Genomic DNA, 22,218 nt, shown 5'->3' on the forward strand with positions numbered 1-22,218 from the left:
TCTCAAGACCCTGTCACTGCTGTGCCAAGCCCTGGCTGCCTCTCCCCATGGCTAAGAACTGCCAGTGAGGGCAGCTGCCACTATTCAGTGAACCCTCAGGTGGAGAATACCCCCGAGCTTGGTGGGCCTTAGCTGCCCATGGCCCCACGTTAGTGTCCACAGCTGAAGAGAAACATCAGCCCCCCCTCATAGATTAGAAGTGGGTGGGGCGGGATTGTTCATATTTGCGGCCAAGAGACATTGAGGATCCTGTCTTTCTCTCTGGAGGCAGTATGGCTTGATGCTCAGGAGCAAGGGCTCTGGGTGGAAGTCCTCTGTATTTCTCCACATGACAGCTGGTGTATCCTGGGGCGAGTTACCCACCTCACTAAGCCTCAGTTTCTCCCAGTGTAAAGTCCCTGTGAGGCTTCAGGGGACAGCACTTGTAGAGCACTTCACCCAGGGCCTGGTTGTTGCAGGTCCTGTGAGCTCTTCAAAAAACCCAATGGAAGCAGCGTCCCCCGCTGTGTGCTTTTGCCCTTCCCTCGCCGTCACTCTGCCGCTCGCTCCTCAAACACCCCAGGCCTTGGGATGGGTCTGTGGCCAGGCCGGCCAGAATTCGTTTCTGCTGGCACACAGAGGCTGCTGAGAACAGGTCTGCCTCTCAAGGGCAGGCTGGGAGGTCCTGTTGATCCAAGTGTGTGTGCGGGGAAGCTGGGAACTTGGAGGCCCCCAGTCATCCACCTCCCTTCAGCTTTGGAATGATCTGATTCATGTCTTTTTTTTTTTTTCTTTTCTGGGTACGTGTCTTTTTGCGTGGTTGTTGTTATATTTTAAATCAAATAACCTACCTGGTATGATTTCACTTCTTTGCAATTTGTTGAGTCTTGCGTTTCTGTCCAGAGAGAGATCAACTTTAGTAGATATTTCATGTAGTCTTGAAAAGAAAGTGTATTCTGCAGTTCTTGGTTGTAATGTTCTATATGTCAATAAGGTCAAGTCTTTTAATTGTGTTGTGAAAATCTTGTATATCCTTCGTGATTTTTTTTTCCTTCGTGATTTTTTTTAATATGGTAAAATACACATCACATAAAATTTACCATTTTAAAGTGTGCAATTCAATGGAATTAAGTACATTCACATGATGTACAACTGTCATCCCTCTCTAGGTCAGAACTTTTTCATCACCCCAAAAGGGAACCCTGTACCTATTAGCAGTCACTCCTTATTCTATCCTCCCTCCAGCCCCTGGCAGCCACTATGGATTTCCTATCTGTCTTTCTGTCTCTATGGATTTGCCTATTCTGGATATTTCATGTAAATGGAATCATACAGTATGTAGTCTTTTGTGTCTGGCATCTTTCATTTAGTATAAAGTTTTGAAGGTTCATCTATGTTGTAGCATGTATCAGTATTTCATTCCTTTTTATGGCTGAATAATATTCCATTGCCTGGATGTACCACAGTTTGTTTATCCGTTCATCTGTTGATGGATATTTGAGTTGTTTCCACTGTTTGGTTATTGTGAATGGTGCTGCTAGGAACATTTGTGTACAGGTTTTTGTTTGAACACCTGTTTTCCTTCCTAGGGAGTATGCTAGCTGGGTCATATGGTAATTCTATATTTAACTTTTTGAGAAACTGTGAAACTGTTTTCCATAGTGGCTGAACCATTTTATTTTAATTTAATTTAATTTAATTTAATTTAATTTAATTTAATTTAATTTAATTTTTTGAGGAAGATTGGCCCTGAGCTAACCTCTGTTGCTGTTCTTCCTCTTTTTTTTCCCCCTTTTTTCTCCCTAAAGCCCCAGTAGATAGTTGTATATCATAGTTGTACATCCTTCTATTTGCTCTATGTGGGACGCTGCCTCAGCATGGCTTAATGAAGAGTATATAGTTCCGTGCCCAGAATCTGAACCGGCGAACCCCGCTGAAGCGGAGTATGTGAACTTAACTGCTACGCCACTGGGCTGGCCCCTGGCTGAACCATTTTAAATTCCCACTAGCAGTGTATGAGGGTTCCAATTTCTCCATATCCTCACCAACACTTATTTTCCTTTTTTTTTTTTAATTATAGCCTTCCTAGTGGGTAGGTTTTGGTTTTGATTTGCATTTCCTTAATGACTAATGATGTTGAACATCTTTTCGTGTGCTTGTTGGCCATCTGTATATCTTCTCTGGGGAAATATCTATTCAAATCCTTGCCCAAAGGCAACCAAAGAAGTGAAAGATTTGTACACTGGGTTTTTCCCCAGTTTTTTGATTTTTAAAAATTTATTTTAAAAAATTGTGGTAAAATACACATAACATAAAATTTACCATCTTAAGCATTTTTAAGTGTATAATTTACTAATGTTAAATCTATTCACATTGTTGTGCAACCAATCTTTGGGAAAATTTTTCATTTTCCCAAACTGAAACACTATACCCATTAAACAACTCTGCATTTACCCTCCACCCCCAGCTCCTGGCAACCACCATTCTATTTTCTGTCTCTGTGAATTTGACTACTCTAGATACCTCTTATAAGTGGAATCATACAGAATTTGTGTTTTCGTGATTAGCTTATGTCACTTAGCATATCTTTAAGGTTAATCAATGTTGTAGCATGTATCAGAATTTCCTTCCTTTTTAGGGCTGAGTAACATTCCATTGTATGTAAATACCACATTTTGTTTATATGTTCATCTGCTGATTGGATTCCTTCTACCTTTTAGCTATTGTGAATAATGCTGCTATGAACATGGGTGTGCAAATATTTTTTCAACACTCTGTTTTCAATTCTTTTGTGTATATCCTTAGAAGTGATATTGCTGGATCATATGGTAATCTTATTTTTAACTTTTTGAAGAACAGCAATACTGCTTTCCATAGAGACTGCACTATTTTACATTCCCATTAGCAATGCACAGGGTTCTAATTTCTCCACATCCTCACCAACTCTTGTTATTTTCTGTTTTTTGATAGTAGTCATCCTAATGGATGTGAAGTGATATCTCATTGTGGTTTTGATTTGGATTTCCCTAATGATTAGTGATGTTGAGTATCTTTTCATGTGCTTGTTGACCATTTATGTCTTCTTTGGAGAAATGTCTATTCAAGTTTTTTGCCCATTTTGAATTGCATTTTTTGTCTTTTTGTTGTTGAGTTGTAAGAGTTCTTTATATTTTCTGGATACTAGACTCTTATCAGATGTGTGGTTTGCAGTTTTTTCCCCATTCTGTGGGTTGTCTTTTCACTCTCTTGATAGTGTCTTTTGATACACAAAAGTTTTAAATTTTGATGAAGTCCAATTTATCTATTTTTTCTTTTGTTGCTTGTGCTTTTGTTGTCATCTAAGAAACCATTGCCAAATCCAAGGTCATGAAGATGTACGCCTATGTTTTCTTGTAAGAGTTTTATAGTTTTAGCTCTTATGTTTAGATCTTTGATCCATTTTGCTTTAATTTTTATATATAGTGTGAGATAAGCGTCCAGCTTCATTCTTTTGTTTGTGGATAGCCAATTGTCCCAGCACATTTATTGAAGAGACTATTTTTTTCTCCATTAGATGTTCTTGACACACTTGTCAAAAATCAATTGACCATAGATGTATGGGTTTATTTTTGGACTCTTAATTCTATTCTATTGATCTACATGTCTATTGTTATGCCATTGCCCCAGTGTTTTGATTCCTGTAGTTTTGGAGTAAGTTTTGAAATCAGGAAGTGTGAGTCTTCCAAATTTGTTCTTCTTTTCCGAGATTGTTTTGGCTATTGGGATCCCTTGCAATTCCATATGAATTTGAGGATAAGCTTTTACATTTCTGCAAAAAAAGGCCTTTGGGATTTTGATAGAGATTGCATTGAATCTGTAAGTCAATTTGGGGAGTATTACCATCTTAACTATATTAAGTCTTCCAATCCATGAATAAGGGATATCTTTCTATTTATTTAAGTCTTTAATTTCTTTCAGCAATCCTTTATAGTTTTCAGTGTACAAATCTTTCCCTTCTTTGGTTAAATTTATTCCTAAGTATTTTAATCTTTTTGATGCTATTGTAAATGGAATTGTTTTCTTAATTTCATTTTATGATTGTTCATTACTAACCTATAGAAATACAATTGATTTTTGTGTGTTTATCTTGTATCCTTCAACTTTGCTGAATTTATTAGCTCTAATAGTTGTTTTGTAGATTCTTTAGGATTTTCTATATATAAGATCATGTCATCTGTGAATATAGTTTTACTTCTTCCTCTCTAATTTGGATGCCTTTTATTTATTTTTCTTGCCTAAATGATGTGGCTAGAACTTCCAGTACAATGTTGAATAGAAATTGGAAAGTGGGTGTCTTTGCCTTGTTCCTAATCTTAGGGGGAAAGCTTTCTGTCTTTCACCGTTGAGTGGGAGGATAGCTGTGGGTTTTTTCATAAAAGCCCTTTATCATGTTGAGGAAGTTCTCTTCTATTCCTAGTTTGTTGAGTGTTTTTATCATGAAAAGGTGTTGGATTTTGTTAGATGCTTTTTCTGCAATTGAGATGATCATGTGAGTTCCCCCCCTTCATTCTATTTATGTGGTGTATTGCATTAATAGATTTTTGTATGTTGAACCACTCTTGCATTCCTGGGATATATTCCACTTGATCATGGTATATAACCCTTTTAATATGCTGCTGGATTCTGTTTTCTAGTATTTTGTTGAGGATTTTTGCATTTATATTCATAAGGGATATTGTTCTGTAGTTTTCTTTTCTTGTGATGTCTTTGTCAAGTTTTGGTATCAGGGAAATGCTGGCCTTATAGAATGAGTTAGGAAGTGTTCCCTCTGCTTCAATTTTTTGGAAAAGTTTGGGAAGTATTGGTGTTAATTTTTCTTTAAATGTTTGGTAAATTTCACTAGTGAAGGCATCAGGTCCTGGGCTTTGCTTTGTTGTAAGCGTTTTGATTACTGATTCAATCTCTTTATTTGTTATAGGTCTACTTAGATTTCCTATTTCTTCTTTAGCCAGTTTTGGTAGTTTGTGTGTTTCTAGGAATTTGTCCGTTTCCTCTACGTATCTAATTTGTTGGCATTAATTAATTAATTGTTGTTAACTAGTTAATTGTTTGGTATTCTTGTTCTTCCTGTTACTGAGACAGCAGTTTAAAATATCCAACCAAGTTGTGAATATATCTTTCTCCTTTTGGTTCTATCAATTTTTGTCTTTTATTTTTTTATTAGGTGCATACAAATTTAGAATGCTTATATATTCTGATAGATTGACCCTTTTATCATTATTAAGTGTCTTGCTTTATCTCTAGTAGTGCTCTAGCCTTCAGGTCTATTTTGTCAGATATTAGTGTGGTTATACTGGAGTTCTTTTGTCAGTGTTTGCATTTATATCTTTTTTCATCCTTTTGCTTGCAAGATTTCCATTCCCTTATATTTAAGATTTATCTCTTGTATCATATACTTTAAGAAAAAAATCAAGTCTGATAATCTTTGCCTGTTAATTTGACCATTTAATGAATTACTAATATATTTGAGTTTAGACATACCAAGTTACTATTTGTTTTCTCTTTGACTTGTCTGTTCTATTGCCCTTTTTTTCCTCCTTTTTTTTTTTTTCCTGCTGAGGAAGATTCACCCTGAGCTGACATCCACTGCCAATCTTCCTCTTTATTTTGTATGTGAGCCACCACCATATCATGGCCACGGACAGAGGAGTGGTGTGGGTCCACTCCTGGGAACCGATCCTGGGCTGCTGAAGTGGAGCACACCGACCTTAACCACTAGGCCACTGGGGCTGGCCCGTTTCCTCCTTTCTTGCCTACTTTTGGATTCTTTAATTATTTTTTGGAATTTCATTAGCTTGTTAGTTGTGCGTTCTTTTCGGATTCTTTTTGTGGTTTGCAATATGCATCCTTGACTTATCAAAGTACTTTTACCACTTCCTGGGCAATGAAATGACCTTAAAACACTTTGACTCCGTTTATTGCCCTCTCAACTTATGTACTACTATTATCATGTTTTTAACTATTATATCTCTCTCCCTATTTTATTTCTCAGAAAACTTTATTATTGCTTTACACAATCAATATTCATTTAGATTTAGGGGCCCTTTTTGTTGCTCTTCATTCCTTTCTGCTTCTCCATGCTTCCATCTGGGATGATTTTCCTTTTTCCTTCTTTCTGAAGAGTTCCCTTTAGTATTTCCTTTCTTCATTTCAACTTCTTTGTTGAAGTGTGACTGGGGTGTTTCCCAGGGCCCCTTGTCCTTCGTGGGCCCTGAACCCCAATTTTTGTTCTCCAGTCCATAAGACCACTCAGTTGCTCAGCTTTTTGGCCACGACCTGTGAATTGGCAAATGCTTCAAGGAGGAAAGCTGCTCCTTGTTGGGCTCACCTCTCCATGCTTCCCTCCTTTGCAGGATCTTTACCCGTGAAGTCCTCACTGCTTTTATATTTCTCCAATGCCTTCACACAGATGTTTTACTAATATTTTGACCAGCAATTGTTTCTGCTGGGAGAGTTCATCTGCAACAAGATAGTCTTTGTTACTATGATTGGAAATCTTGCCTGGTTATTTTTTGATTTTGCGCTCCTGACTGATGGCTGGGGAACATTCAGCGTGTGTGGAACTCAGACAATATTATCAACATTGCCCTCATGCTCCTCTGTTATGAATGTACATGTAAGTGGCTATGTATACATATATATATACATACATATATTTACACATTTTATGTGTAAAATATACACATAAACATGAAACACACTATATCAAGGCACACAGGATCTTTTCTCCTTAACCCTTTGGAAAAGGTATAGAAAATTCTTGCTTGTCAGCTACTTATAAAGCCTTATATCATTGTTTTCTGAATTATTTTCTGTGGTGTGTGAATGTTCCATATGATGTTAATAGATTCTCTTTGCTAAAATGGTGCCAAGGTCAATAAATTTGGGAATCTGTACATGGAATCCTCTCCTTGGAGACTCGCAACACACATAAGCATGTTAAAGACTCTAAAGCATGTAAATAAACTTATTTGATTATGAAACCCTTTTTTGGGGGAATACCTGTTCCCACCTGTAGGTAAATCGTGGGAAACACTGCCTTATAGCAACCTAAAATCACAAAATCCTACACCAGTAAGTATCTGGTGTTCAAGGGTCTTTGTCTTCACAAAGATGAAGTGCCATCCAGTTTCCTCAAATGTGGATACTGCAAGGAGAGTCTGAAGGTATGCACATCAGGTGTTGGGTTTGGAGGGCTGGAGCCCCTTTGTTACTCATTGGTTAAGAAGGCAGAACTTGGGAGTACACTCACTCCCAGCTTTTTGTCTGTTTGTGCCTCCTGGAGTAAGACCATCTGCTCGGGTTCCCTTGGTCCCAGCTCAACTCAGCATGGGGTAACCATGTGTGTTGGTGGAAATTAATTTTTGACTCTCGTAAGACCAAACTCTCCCTCACTTCACCTACCTCTTGGAGGTCTTGCCGCCCCTCTGTACAGGTGAGAGGGTGAGACAGTTGTGACGGAATACACAGAGCTTCTGCTCAGGAGCCAAGAGGCCTGGGTTCAAGTCCTGGTGCTGTGTGACCTTGGGAGAGTTAACCATGGAGTAGCGGGTGAGAGCACGGGCTTTGGTGTCAGACACACTCAGCCCTTCCACTTCCTTGCTGTGTAATCATGGGCACGTCACTTCACCTTCTTGCACCTCAGTTTCCTTACCTATCAAATGGGGATGATGGTAACACCCACCTCACCTTCTCCTTGTTGTGAGAAGGAAACAAGATAATGCATGTCAAGTACAAAACCTGGAACATAGCAGGCACCTAGCAAATGTCAACTATTACAATACTTCATCCAACCCGACTCCTTCATCTAGATTTGAGGAGAACCCCAAACTCTCATGATGCTTGAGGATCAGATAGAATCTTGAATGTGAAAAAGAGTTTTTTAAACTCTTGGAGATAAAGGGAAATCCAGGCAGTTTTTTTCTTACTGCCCTTGATGCTGCCTCATCCCTCTGGCTGGGCAGGGCAGGGTGTGGGGACCACACCAGCCTCCATCCCTACTCTCAGGCAGAACGGTTTCTCCATTACAGAACATTGGCAAGAAGATGTCCTGCCAGCAATTCATTGCCAACTTGGACCAGCTGAATGATGGCCAAGACTTTGCCAAAGACCTGCTGAAGGTATAACCTGCTAAGGGTCCCCATGCCCCCAGCTGTGCCAGGGGTGGCTGGAGAGGAGAGAGGTCTCTGCTCCACTAAGTCCTGAAATTTAGATTTTTAATACTGGGGTCAGGGCCACCATGACTTTGGGACAGAGTTAGAGACCATCCAGCTCAGCATTTGACTGTCGTGTGTTCCCTGAGTTGGGTGGAGGGGTGGGCTTTGTGAGATTTGTTTTCAGTGCTCCATTATCATCATTGCTGTCATGGTAATCATCAACACTGCCACCAACTGCCACAGCTGCCACCGCCATCACCACCACCACCACCACCATCATCACCACAGAGAAAAGCCCACGCATTCCTCCAACATCACAGGAATTAAGGGAATCTAGTTTTCTTTTGAGACTGAAGACCAGGGTGGAACTCTGGCCTTTCAAGGCTGGTCAGTTCTTGGCCTTGGAGCAAGAGGAGCAGGTTTTTTGGGGTAGATGATAAGTTCAGTCTTAGACAGTGGGTTTGAAGGCCCTGGTGATACTAGGTGGGTGGTTGGATAGTGAGTCTGGAGGTTAAAAAATAGGATGTTGTCTCCATCACTCTTATTACCGTAATTATCGTCTTCACTGACAAGAAGCACTTGTTAAGAATGTATTTGTGAGTGAGATCAAATAATCCAGTCCCACCACCCACCTCTCCACTTCTCCCCATCTTCTCCCAACTACCCATCCTCCCATTCACCTACCCACCAACTCAATAATTCACCTGCCCATTCACCCATCACCCACACATATACTCCCTACACCCCTAAACACTCACCCATACACACTCCACACCCACTCATCTATTCACCCACCCACTCATTTCCCCATGCATTCACCTACCCACCAACCCACTCATATTCAAATCTATACACCCAGTCATCTACCCAATCATCCACCCACCCATCCCGTTCATTCACCCATCCAACAAATAAGTATGAATCAAACACCCACTTTGCCCTACTGGCTGAAAAGGTGCTCCCTCACTGCATCCACATTGCTAGAGGTAGATGGAGATTTCTTTGATTCTTCATCTGAACTCCTCTCTCTCTTTACCCCTCTCCCAGACCCTTTACAACTCCATCAAGAATGAAAAGCTGGAATGGGCCATGTGAGTAGTGCCCATGGGCACAGATATGGAGAGACCGAATCACTGGGATGGAGAAGGGAGTGGCTGGGGGTGTAGGGAAGTCACTCCTGCCCCTCTCCATGGTGCTGATCTCTCCCAACCCAGGGCCCTGGTGACCCCTGTCTAGTTAGCCAGCACCTGGTATTGAGTTCCCCTTTGGGTTCATTTTCTGTCTTGATAAAAAGTGTGCAATGTTTACACTGCTATGGAATAGATTCAATTGTGACTTTAGTTACATGATGTCCACAACTGGTTTTCTGTACTGGGGATATTGCCACTATTCCCTGTGATGATAACTCTTTCACCTTTGGGAGGTAGGCAGGCAGGAGGCATGGGTCCCCCTATAACCCCAAGAACATGACAATATTTAGGTGACAACTGTTCTTGGCAGTGGGGAGGGGTGACTTCTCCATAACTTCCTCCCCTGAAATGGCAGTGAGACCTGGAGGTGCCCAGCCATCTGGAAAGAGGTTTGGTGACCTTGCTGGTTGAGGAGACTGAGAGGCTCCTGGGGAAAGTGGCCACACTGCCCTGCTGTAGCCCCACTCCACCCTACCCAGGGCAGCCTGGATCTTTGGGTCCATGTAGAGGTCCCAGGAAGGGACTGTTAGGAACCCCAGCCCCATGGGGAAGAGCAGGCATTCTTCTAGCCGGGCTCCAATGGGGAGGCTAGACTTTACGGGCCTCATCTACTGGCTGCCCTCCTCCAGCATGTCCGTGGGGCTTGGGTAGCAGCTTCAGTCTGGCTATTGGTTACTGCTCCCTGGGTCTGGGCTTTCAGGGTTGGAGAGAGGAGAAGGAAGACCAGGAAGGAGGCCTGGAGATAGTAAGGTCTCCAACTTTCTGATCAAGGGTGAGGATTGGAGCTTGGAGGCCAAAAATCGAAGATCAGGGGTCAGGGGAGAAGGGTGGAGGGGTCAGAGATCTGGATCTGTGATCTGGAATTGGAACCTCTTCATCTCTGCTCTTCACCCCTGACTGGCTTCCAGAAGGGTGGTTGGTGGGGAGAGGGCATGTTTATCTAGGGCTGAGGCCTCCTTGGAGGTGGTGCTCAGGCCTAGTACTTTCCAGAGATGAGGATGAGCTGAGGAAATCACTGTCTGAGCTGGTGGATGACAAGTTTGGGACAGGCACAAAGAAGGTGACGCGGATCCTGGATGGTGGCAACCCCTTCCTGGATGTCCCACAGGCTCTGAGTGCCACCACCTATAAGCATGGTGTGCTGACCCGGAAGACTCACGCTGACATGGATGGCAAGAGGAGTGGGTGTCAGGCGGGGGAAGGGGCATGGGGAGGGATGCTAGTCCAGAGGGGGTCTGGTCCCCTTGACCACTCCTCTGGGGGTGCACATGCAGTAGACATGTGGGGGAAGCAGGGGAGGAGATATGGGGGTGGTGGTTGCGGCCACACCACCCATGCCCCCTTCCCCAGCACCCCGTGGGAGGCGTGGCTGGAAGAAATTCTACGCGGTGCTCAAAGGGACCATCCTGTACCTTCAGAAGGTGAGAGACTGCCCCCAAGTCCTTACCCAGGAGGGGCCAGCTCATTCCCCCACCTAGCCCCTGCCTTGTGGTGCCCAGAGGGTCCTGGGCAGGACCTGAGGCTTAGGCAGTTGCTGGGTCCTCCCTGCATCCTCCCTGACTCAGGCTCACCCAGAGCTTTGGTGGTTTCAAGGAGGGGTCTTTTAAATGCCAGGGGCTCAGAGGATACCCAGCATGAGGCCTGCTCAGCCCTCTGGGACAAGCAAGGGGCAGGGAGGAGTGCCTGGACTGACTCCTGCTGAGGTGGGCGTGGCATCACAGCATCAGGAGCTGAAAAATGGAGAGAGACATAGGGACAGAGGGGAGATCAAGAGGGAGGACGGTGAGGGTGGAGGAAGTGTGGGTCAGTAAGCCTGAGCCTGGCGATGACAGAGGCTTGCCCCCCCCCCCCCCGCCTCTCCAGGATGAGTACAGGCCTGACAAAGCTCTGTCCGAGGGCGACTTGAAGAACGCCATTCGCGTGCACCATGCTCTGGCCACCAAGGCCTCCGACTACAGCAAGAAGTCCAACGTGCTTAAGCTGAAGACGGCCGACTGGAGGGTCTTCCTCTTCCAGGCACCGTAAGTAGGAATGGGAGCCTCCTCACTCCACCCTGGGCGCAGGGCCTGCAACATCGAGCCTGTATCACACCCTCTCCTCATCCACCTCGGAGGAGGCGCCCTCAGCTTCCCCTGCGCATCAGCCACAAGAGCAAGTGTATCCACTTGGCACAAACCAACAGCTGGGGGCCCTGCGGCAGTGGTTCTCTGTGTGGTCCCCTCAGTGTCTCCTGGAAACTTGTAGAAATGCAGTTTCTCTGGCCCCACCTTAGACCTGTGGAATCAGAAGCTCTGGGGATGGACCAGCAATTGTGTTTTAACAAGCCCTCCAGGTGATTCTGATGCACAGTGAAGTCCCTAAATATGGAAAGATGGAATCTTTATGAATCATCCTTCACTTTAAGGGGAGGGGGTGGGTGGGAAAGACTCGCCCTACAGTTTCCCTGTAAGGCCTTCCATCCACTTCCCTGTACCCCATACTTCTGTGACTTGCAACTGGAGTTTCATGTGTCAGATGAGCTTAAAAGGAGGGAGGCTAGTAGGTGAGCTCTCAGGATGGGAGTATGCTTGCTGGGCAAGGTAGTGGGGCAGGGACAGGAGGGCGAGTTGGGGCGACCAGTCGCCCAGCTGCCTCTAACGATCCTCTGGGCCCGCTGGTCCCAGGACCCATTAGCTCCAGGGCCATTAGCTCTGGACCTAGACAGCTTTATCTTCACATGAAAACCCAAGTCTCCTCTGGGAGCTGGGACAGAAGGGGAGATCCCTATGCAGATGTGACCAGGCCCATCCAGCCCCTATCCTGCCATCCTCCCTCACTCCTTTTCCCATTATATGAAGGTATTCGTGCCCTTTCTGTGTCAGGCTAGTGCTGGGTGCTGGGTACTGGGTACTCGGTGCTGGGTGGCGTATAGGGAGTCCTATTGTGAGAAGCTGGTGCCCTCTGAGCCCCCCTCCTGTTCCCAGGAGCAAGGAAGAAATGCTGTCCTGGATCCTTAGGATCAATCTGGTGGCTGCCATCTTCTCGGCCCCGGCCTTCCCAGCTGCTGTCAGCTCCATGAAGAAGTTCTGTCGGCCCCTGCTGCCTTCTTGTACCACTCGCCTCTGCCAGGTACAAGCTCCTGGGATCATGACACCACCTCCCCAGGCTACCTCTCTCATGCCAGACCTCCCTTCAAAAGCCCCCAGCTCAGCTCCTATACGGGGCCTGGTCCTGGGCTAAGAGACAGAGTGAAGGGGCAGATATTCTCCTCCATCCCCACCACGCTCCACCCGCATTTACAGACGAGAAGACTGAGCCCACACACCACACAGAGGCCTGGTTATGCTGTGGTGGGTGGCATGAGTGTGCTGCTCTGCTGATGGCAATGTATCCTGTGGATGTGATTGTGGGTTTGTGATTGTGAGTTTGTGTGTCTGGGAGTGAATGCAAGAGAATGTGTGTGTCAGAGGGAGCTAGGGACAGGTGAGACTCTGCTGACCCTTCAGCTAGTGCCCTTTTGCTGCCCTCACCTACCTTTAAATGTTTTATTTGTAATCCTAAAAAAACTCCAACTCATTCATCCTCCAGTTTTTCAGGGTTTTGTTGGAGAGGGGAGGAAGTAGAGGGCAGGGAAGCTCCATACTTCCCATCTTTGTCAGGGCCCCTTCCTACTGGGCCCTTTTCCTGGTCTCTCCACTGAGCTCCAGGGGCTGCTGCTTATGCCCAGAGCCCTGTGCATGCACACGCAGTGCACACACACACCACATACCACATAAGCACATGCGTGTGTATGTATACACATGTGCAGTGCACCCACACCACACACATACACATGCATGCAGTCCACTGCCCACACAGCACAAAGTGGTCTGGCTGTACTGTGATGGGTGGTATATATGTGTGTGCTGGTCTGTGAGTGACAGTGTCTCTGCCTGTCTTAGGGTGCGATCCTGGGTCTGTGGCCATTGTATGTGTCTGGGCATGAATGTGAGAGAATGTGTGCATTGTATGGAGCCAGGGGTAGCCAAGGCTAGGCTGCCCCTTGGTTTAGTGTGTTTGTGTGTGCGTGTGAGAGTCCACATGAACCAGGGGGGGTGCCTGGGTGATTGTGTGTCTGCGTCAGGGAGTGTGCACGTGCATACAGTGTGAGGGTCTCTCATCTCCTGATTGTGTGTCTGTGTCAGGGAGTGTGCATGTGCATACAGTGTGAGGGTCTCTCATCTCCTGAGCCTGCTGAGGAGTATCTAGGAGAGCTGATGCTGATGAGAGGAAGGGAGGAAGGAAGAAGGTGGAGGAGCCCTCCCTTGGGTTCAGAGCTTGGCTCTACCCGCATGTATCTGATGACCCAGGCCAGGCCTCAGTTTCCCTTTGGTGGAGCAGATCCTGGTGGGACAGGATTAGACCCATCCCTATGACATCCTGAGAGTAGAACCTCACAGTCCAGAACTTGTCTTTGCAGGAGGAGCAGCTTCGTTCTCATGAGAATAAGTTGAGGCAGGTGACTGCAGAGCTGGCTGAGCACAGGTGTCACCCTGTCGAGAAGGGCATTAAGTCCAAGGAGGCTGAGGAGAACCGGCTGAAGGATCACTATCTCACGTTTGAGGTGGGCCCTCTGCGGGATGGATCACAAAGGGCAGGGCTGGAGCAAGAGGAGGAGGCCAGCTCCTGCCATCCACCTCCTACCACCAACATCATTCCACAGCCGAGGGCTCTAGTTTGGGGGTTCTCCACTTTAGGGGCTCCCCTGAGGCAGTTATGAATCATGCATGGCCTCTTGTGGGCTGGTCTCTGCACAGTTCAGCTGCCAATTGTTAATCAAACAATCGTGCCCTCACTTGTGTCTCTCAAAGAGCACCAGACAGGCTCCACCGGAAACCCCCGCCACCTCTCTCCACCCTTCACCAGGCCTCTTCCTCACCTCCACTTCCCCGACAGACCCAGCTCCTTGGCAAGTTTTTACAACCAAACCACAGAACTCGCAAGCCTTATCCATGTGCCTTTCCCCCTTTTTGTCTCATTTTCCTCTTTCACATATGTTTATCAAGCAGAGCAGCTTAATCTCTCCTTCTGTGCTCTCCTTTCTTTCCATCTCTGCCCACTACCCTGATTCTGCCTCTCGAAGCTATGCAAATGGGGCTGACAGAGCATTGCCTTTGTTGAGTGAAGGATATGGGGTTGGCTTGGGGGAGGAAGGTAGGAACCGCTTGTCCATTTTGGACTGACCTCGGGGTGGATAGACAGAAAGAGAGACTGAGATGGAGCCAGGGAGCCCCTGGAGCAGGAAGGGCAGGAATTCACCAATCTCGGTCTCTAGGTTTCCACGTTGATTTTCTTTTCTTTTCTTCTTCTTCTTTTTTTTTTTTGTGAGGAAGACTAGCCCTGAGCTAACATCCAGTGCCAATCTTCCTCTTTTTTTTTTTTTTTTTGCTGAGGAAGATGGGCCCTGGGCTAACATCCGTGCCCATCTTCCTCTACTTTATATGGGACGCTGCCACAGCATGGCTTGACAAGCGGTGCGTCAGTGTGCGCCTGGGATCCAAACCTGCAAACTCCGGGCTGCTGCAGTGGAGCACGTGCACTTAACCACTGTGCCACCGGGCCGGCCCTCGACGTTGATTTTCTATTGAGGTGTGGGGAAGAGAGGAGAGTTCCAGGGTAGATCCTGAGCTTTTGAAAAACATAAAGCTTTTTGTTTTTCTGAGGAAGATTCGCCCTGAGCTAACATCTATGCCAATCTTCCTCTATTTTGTATGTGGGTCGCCACCACAGCATGGCCGCCAACAAGTGGTGCAGGTCTGTGCCTGGGAACCGAACCCAGGCTGCTGAAGTGGAGCACGCCAAACTTAACTACTGGGCCCTGGGCCAGCCCCCCCCAAAACATAAAGCTTTATAGCTTTTGGAAGTCTCAGATCCAGTCTCTGCAATGTAAAAATAGTGATGGCAAAAGCTACAGAGGACTGATCTCTTGCCAATTGCCAGGCGTGATTCTCTTCATTTCCTTTGTATTGACTGATCTAATCGTCATATTGACTCTGTGAAATGTTATGTTATTATCCCCATTTTGCAGATGGGGAAGTTGGGGCTTGGAGAGGTCAGATCACTTGCCTGAGGTGACACAGTTAAGAAGTGCAGGAGCCAGGATCCTAACCCAGGCAATGGATTGTAGCTCCAGTGCCCTGGTCTTTCTCACTCCCACCTGGCTTAACGGGGTCGAGACGGGGGTGAAGCTCGGCAATGAAGGGTCTTTCTGCTCATGTGGCAGAGCTGGGCCAGAACAGGGTCTCCTGATCCTTAGTCCCTGCTTCTTCCAGGACCTCAGCCACCCCTGACTGTGGTGAGGGCCTGAAGCTCAGAGTCAAGGCCCTCAGACACTCCCCAATCTCCCCCCTAAATGTTTACCAATTTACAGTCCCTTTATTAGCTTATGAATGTACCTCTCTCCATGCCCTCACCAACACTGGATGTTATCAGATGTTTTAATCTTCACCAATCTGATAGGTTTAACAAGTCATGTCTCATTGCTATTTTAATTTGGATTTTAAAAAGTTTTTAATTGTAAAATACACATAACATAAAATTTATCATCTTAACCCTTTTTAAGTGTGTAGTTCAGTCAAGTCTATTTGCACTGTTGTACAACCAATCTCCAGAACTTTTTCATCTTCCCAAACTGAAACTCTATACGCATTAAACAACAACTCCTCAACACCACCTCCACCCTGCAGCCCCTGGTAACCACAATTCTACTTTCTGTCTTTATAAATTTGATTACTCTAGGTACTTCATATAGGTGGCATCATACAGAATTTGTGTTTTTGTGACTGGCTTATGTCACTTAGCATAGTGTCCTTGAGGTTTATCCATGTTGTAGCATGTGTCAGAATTCCCTTATTTTTTAAGGCTGGATATTATTCTATTGTAAGTATATACCACATTGTGTTTATCCATTCATCTGCTGATGAACATTTGTTCTGCTTCTATCTTTTGGCTATTCTGAATAGTGCTGCTATGAACATGGGTGTGCAAATACCTTTTTGAGACTCTGCTTTCAGTTCTTTTGGATGTATAACCAGAAGTGGTATTGCTGGATCATGTGGTAATATTATTTTTCACTTTTTGAGGAATAGCCATACTGTTTTCCACAGTGGCTGTACCATTTTACATTCCCACCAGCAGGGCACAAGTGTTTCAATTTCTCCATATCTTCAGCAACATTTGTTATTTTCTGATAGTAGCTGTCCTAACAGGTGGTATCTCATTGTGGTTTTGATCTGCATCTCCCTAATTAGTGATGTTGAGCCTCTTTTTCATGTGCTTATTGGCCATTGGTATATCTTCTTTGGAGAAATGTCTATTCAAGTCCTTTGCCCATTTTTTAATTGGTTCGTTTGTGTTTTTGTTGTTGATTTTTAAGAGTTTTTTATATATTCTGGATACTAGACCCTTATCAGATACATAATTTGCAAATATTTTCTCCCATTCTGTAGGCTGCTTTTTCACTCTAGTGATTGTGTCCTTTGATACACAGAATTTTTAAAGTTTGATATAGTCTCATTTATCTATTTTTACTTTTGTTGCCTGTGCTTTTGGTGTCATATCCCAGAAGTCATTGCCAATTAATTTGGATTTTTAAAATTACAAGTGAAATTTCTGTGCATGTCTCTTGCCTATTTTTTTATTGAATTGTTTATCTCCTTTTTCTTGATTTGTGAGACCTCTCTAAATATTAAGGAAATTAGTCTTTTGTCGTATAAGATACAAATATTTTTTCACATTTTGTTGTTTATCTTTTGACTTGGTTTTTGGCCTTTCTCTGCCCTTTTTCCAGAAAAGCCGTTATGAGACCTATATCCACCTCCTGGCTATGAAAATCAAAGTGGGCTCAGATGACCTGGAGAGGATTGAGGCCCGGCTGACCACCCTGGAAGGGGATGACCCTTCTCTCCGCAAGACACACTCAAGCCCTGCCCTCAGCCAGGGCCACGGAACTGTGACTGGCAGCAAAGCCATGAAGGATACCACTGGGCCAGATACTTAGCTGGCATGGATGGGCAGGCCTTGAGGCAGACAAATGCCCCCAGAGGGGTCAGTGAGCACAATTCCAGCCAGGGGCCACTTGGACCGGCTCCAGGCAGTTGACGGGCAGCCAGAGGGGTGCGGAGAGCCCTGTAGGCCAAGGAGATGGAGATGCTATTCATGGCATTTGTCTTCTTGCATCCTGGGGCTTCTCTGGGCCTCAGACCCTCTCCCCAGCCCTCACATCCCTCTCCACCACAGAGCCTCATTTTGTAGGCCAGCTGTGTGCATGCTCTAGACACCATCTCACTGGAGAAGCGGGAAGAGTGTTGACTTCCCAAACCCTCCTCTTCTCACACGTTCCTCCCCTCATCTCCCTTGTTTCCGAGGGCAGGTCTTGACTCCAGGTCTCAGTTTGGACCCCACCCTATCTCCTCCTCTTTCCTCTGAGTTGACCAGCAGCGGGTCTGCAGACCACCAGCACCATCCTCTCCTCCCTCCACCCCATAGCCTCTGGAACCACGTCCCGTTCTCCTGCCTCATGTCGCAATAACCCAGGACCCGGGCTTGCGCCCTCGAGGCCAAGCTGTCTCCACTCATCTGTGTGTCCACCTCACCTTCCATCCATTGAAGCCACTACTGCTTCCTTTTATATGGACATAAATGTATATATATAAGAATTATATATAAATAAGGAGCCTCTTTAAAGATGGTTTGGAACTGATATCAGTTAGAGGATGAAATAAGATGAAGGAAAAGCCTATTTCAGAACTCTACCTGTTAGTGAGTAGGGCTGCTCTCTGGCCCCCTGGTGGCCCTGACACTCTGGGAGGGAAGGTGGAGATAGTGCTGACCTCCTCGCACCCCGTTTCTTCCCTTTTCCGGCTGACCTGTGACTTACACTGCTCTTACAGTTGATGCTTTGGAATAAATAGTGTGTATGTGTGCCACCCCATCTGTCCCACAGGCATCCTGCGTATGAGTGGAATGGGACCATGGCCCTGTTTATATATCAGTCTTTATGTTGGTGCTGCCAGGTCTCTGAGCTACAGAGGTGGCCTCTTGTACAGATCCACTGCTACAGGAATAAAAGACACTCTCCTTTGCAAATAGCCATTTGTCAACAAGCCCAGAGATCTTTGGTGGGGGAAGGTTATGGAAGCTATCAATTCTTGGTCTTGGGAAAAGGTGGAATGACAAGTTGCTGATTGTTTTTTAGGTTGACATTTCTTTCACTCTTCTAGTGACTCAGAAACGCTAGCTAAGGACACGACTGGGAAGAATAATTTGTCGTGTGATGATCACAGACTAGCATCCTTTAAACCCTGCATTCCTCAGACCGACAATGGTGGGAGCGACGGCACCCTCAATGCAGCTATGACGAGGAAATCCTTTCTATTTTTTAAATAGGTTACTGTAGTTTGGCCAGCAATTTGACCTCAGTGGTAACATATTTAGTTAATAAGATAAGCCAACCTGGCAACTAAGTACCCAACATTTACAAGCCCACTCACATTTGATGCAAGGGACGTGTCAGTCGGTGGAGAGATGTAGTGACTTAAAGCCAGATTATTTAATTTGGATCAGCTGAAGTATATTTTATAACTAAACCATCTGGCCCCTTTGTTTTGCTGAGGGGAAGTAAATGTTCATTTAAATGAAGTTGAAAGAGCAATGTGGCAACATAAAAGAGCTCCTTGCACTTTCTCCACGCTGTCTCAAAGGTCTTTGCTTTTGGGAGTCAGCTTCCCACCCTCCACCTCCTGAGGGCGGGTGAGTGAAATCAGAGGAGCAAGCTCCATCCCCTGCAGACCAATGTGCTTCCCTGAGCACTAGTTGTGCCTCCCATCAGTAAAAAAATTTTTAGGTCACTTTCTTAATTGTATAATTATTTATTGTAAATTATATACATGTACTACTATACTAAAATATGTACATTATAAAACATCCACAAAAATAGAAATTTAAAAAAGATGAGCTGAAAATAAATCTAAATCAAAGTTCTAATATTTTTTTTCCTGCATTCTAATGGACCATCATGTTCCCTCCACAACCTCTGCCCCTAAAATGCCCGTTTTCCTGAACTGTCCAAATCCAGGGGCTGGAGGACTGACTGCATGTGAGATGCAATGAGTGGTTTGCGCCACCTGGTGGTCCTGGGAAGTGGCCGCAGGCTCAGGCACTCCTGGGGGCTGACCCTTAACGACAGCGTCTCTTGAGCCTTCATCTTCTCATTCAATGAAGGTCAACCGTGCTGCACATTGTGCTGGGTGCTGGGGATGCTGTGGTGAGAAAACGATTGACCAGCTCCCTGTCCACATGGGGCTCACAGTCTTGTGGGGAGGGGGACAGTCAGTCACCATTACCATTTGGGACTCTGGCAGGGCTGGGGAGGCAAGCCAAAAATGAGCTGGCAGAGAGAAGAAGAAAGAATTGGAGGAGTGGGGAGGAAGACTCTGATTCAGGAAGCTGCCTGACTGTCCTAAGTGCTCCTGGGGGGGACAGGGTAGTAGTAGGGAAGTGACTTAATAGGGCTACACATCTTCCTGACAGGCCATACTAAAGATGCCCAAAGGCAGAAATTTGAGAGGCAGAGTGGAGAAGGGGGCTTTCTGGCTCCATTTGCTCCCAGGTCCCATTCACACCTGAAATGAATGAGTGGCTGATATGATGAGTAAAGAGTCAAGGAACTAGATTAGGCTCTGGCCTTAGACTCTCAGCAGGTATCTTAGAATTCAGAGCAGATAAGGAAGGTATCAAATGGGGTCATGTGAAGGTCAATGAGTTCACAAGAGGTCATTCACAATTGGGGTCACATAGAGCTCAGTGGGTTCATTGGGGTCATGGAGGTGGTTTCTGATTGAAAATTCAAAAGGTAACAACTCAGGGCCTTCACAAAGGTCAAATAGAGATACTAAGCTGGGTCATGAAAAGGTCAATGGGTTCACCAAGAGGTCATTCAGAATTACTTGGGGTCATGAAAAGGTCAATGGTTTCACCAAGAGGTTATTCAGAATTACTTTAGTCACACAGAGGTCACTGGATTCACTGGAGTCAAGGAGGCAGTTTCTAACTGAAAATTTTATAAGGTAACAACTCAGGGTCCTCAGAAGGGTCAAATGAGGACACTAAGTTGGGTCATGACAAGGTCAATGGGGTCACCAAGAGGTCATTCAGAATTACTTGGGGTCATGAAAAGGTCAATGATTCATCAAGAGGTCATTCAGAATTAATTGGGGTCACATAGAGGTCAGAAGTCATATCGAGGAATTACTGGCTCTTAAAGAGTTTTAAAGCTAACAGCAAACTCAGAGCCAGCATAGGCACCTGGATGAGCTCATCAGATGGGGGCTGGGAGAGGTCAGTGATTTGCAGGTTTATGTAGCTTTTAGTTCATTTTCCTTTGTTTCTTTGTAACAGGTACTTTTTCCCAGTGCCCCACAATGAATACAATGACTTTAGTTCTTTCTTTACTTTCCTCCATCACCTTCCTTTTAACTAGTTTTTGCCACTCTCTACCTGATTCAAGAATGCAAGGCACAGGATATCATCATCGCCATCATCAAATTAGTCATTAACAGGCATCTATCATATGCCAGAAGCAATACCGGGTGCTTTATGTATGATCTCCACAGCAACTTTCTGAGGTGAGTACTGGCATCACCATTTCACAGCCGAGGAATCTGCAGCCTAGAGAAGTCACATAGCTATTGAGGGGCTGAGCTGGAATTTGAACTCAGGCCTGTTAATACCTAAGCCCTCTCATCCCTAAGCCTCACTGTCCCTCCCATCTGTAGGTCTCCCAACTGATGACACACATCTTGGGGGCACATGCACACACATCAACCACCTGAGCTCTTTGGGTAAAAGGCTCCCTCATGTCTGGCTGGAACCTAATGATTTCTGGCGCTGGGCACTGGTTTAATAAATTAATCAATGAGGGGGAAGGCTTCTCAACCCTGAACCTCCATCTGCCTTCTCCATGCTTAAAATCATGTACTCAGGGACTGCGAGTTTAGACAGCTCCTAGCTCTGAGGGGGTATAAAGTTGGGAAAAGTGCAACACCCTGTGGGCTTACAAGCTGCAGCAGCTGTGGTCCTCCTGGCAGCCAAGGGTACCCATTATGCCACCTTGCACGTCTAGACTTTGCCTGTGACATGCCTGAAGCCCCAAGGGTCATCTTGCCTCAGCTGCCCCAGTGCCAATCCCACAACCCTTTCCTCCTCACCCACCTAGGCCCGGAAACTGTTGTCCGGCCCCCGTAGCTCCAGGGCAGGAAGTGGGCCAGGGTTCTGAGGCTGAGCATGAAGCAAAGTAATTTGCGTCAGCCCCTTGGCCAGGTTCCCCAGCAGCCAGTGGGGAACACTTCGTGAATGTTCTTGGAAGAGAGGAGGGTTGGAGCCTGTCCTGGGAGCTGGAGCCAGGGAGATTGGAGGGAGGGTCTCTTCCTTGCAGGGACTGCCCTGGTCCTCTCCAACCGCCACACCAGCATCCATCCATCCACCCCAGGTCCTCATCCTCTGTCTTCCCTCCTCACCAGGAGGCTAGGCACACACAGTCAAACATGAGTTATTTCTGATTTTATTTATAATATAAAAATGTTCAAGTGTCAACAGTCAGGTGTTTGGACATTTCAGGGCAGGGTTCCCATTTATTTGTTTGGGATTTTTTTTTTTTAAACAATTACCTTTTTGACAAATTAGCAGTGGACCCAGTTTTGGAGGGTGGGGAAGACAGGGCTGGAGAGGGAGTGGAAGTCATAGGTGAGTTGGGGGCTGGGAGTCCAGCTGTGAGAAGGAAATGGTGTTACTTTATTGCTAAAAGGGGAATCAAATACACTGTGGAGTGGCTCTTCTCG

The 22,218-nt window shown here is 45.6% G+C and overlaps 1 protein-coding gene across 1 annotated transcript in view; it reads left to right on the top strand.

Moving 5' to 3' along the window:
- The window catches only part of PSD2 (pleckstrin and Sec7 domain containing 2), a 33,051-nt gene extending 13,826 nt beyond the window's left edge, over window positions 1–19,225 (top strand). Inside the window, exons 7-14 of the mRNA XM_058542289.1 lie at window positions 8,049–8,138; window positions 9,222–9,265; window positions 10,355–10,545; window positions 10,715–10,785; window positions 11,228–11,385; window positions 12,328–12,472; window positions 13,803–13,946; window positions 17,172–19,225. Of these exons, the coding sequence (XP_058398272.1) occupies window positions 8,049–8,138; window positions 9,222–9,265; window positions 10,355–10,545; window positions 10,715–10,785; window positions 11,228–11,385; window positions 12,328–12,472; window positions 13,803–13,946; window positions 17,172–17,381 (1,053 nt within the window). The 3' untranslated portion in view covers window positions 17,382–19,225. The remainder of the gene's footprint in view (window positions 1–8,048; window positions 8,139–9,221; window positions 9,266–10,354; window positions 10,546–10,714; window positions 10,786–11,227; window positions 11,386–12,327; window positions 12,473–13,802; window positions 13,947–17,171) is intronic.
- Window positions 19,226–22,218: the final 2,993 nt, after the last annotated feature.

The sequence above is a fragment of the Diceros bicornis genome, chromosome 1, assembly GCF_020826845.1.
Source record: "Diceros bicornis minor isolate mBicDic1 chromosome 1, mDicBic1.mat.cur, whole genome shotgun sequence".
In the NCBI taxonomy this organism is placed as follows: Eukaryota; Metazoa; Chordata; class Mammalia; order Perissodactyla; family Rhinocerotidae; genus Diceros; species Diceros bicornis.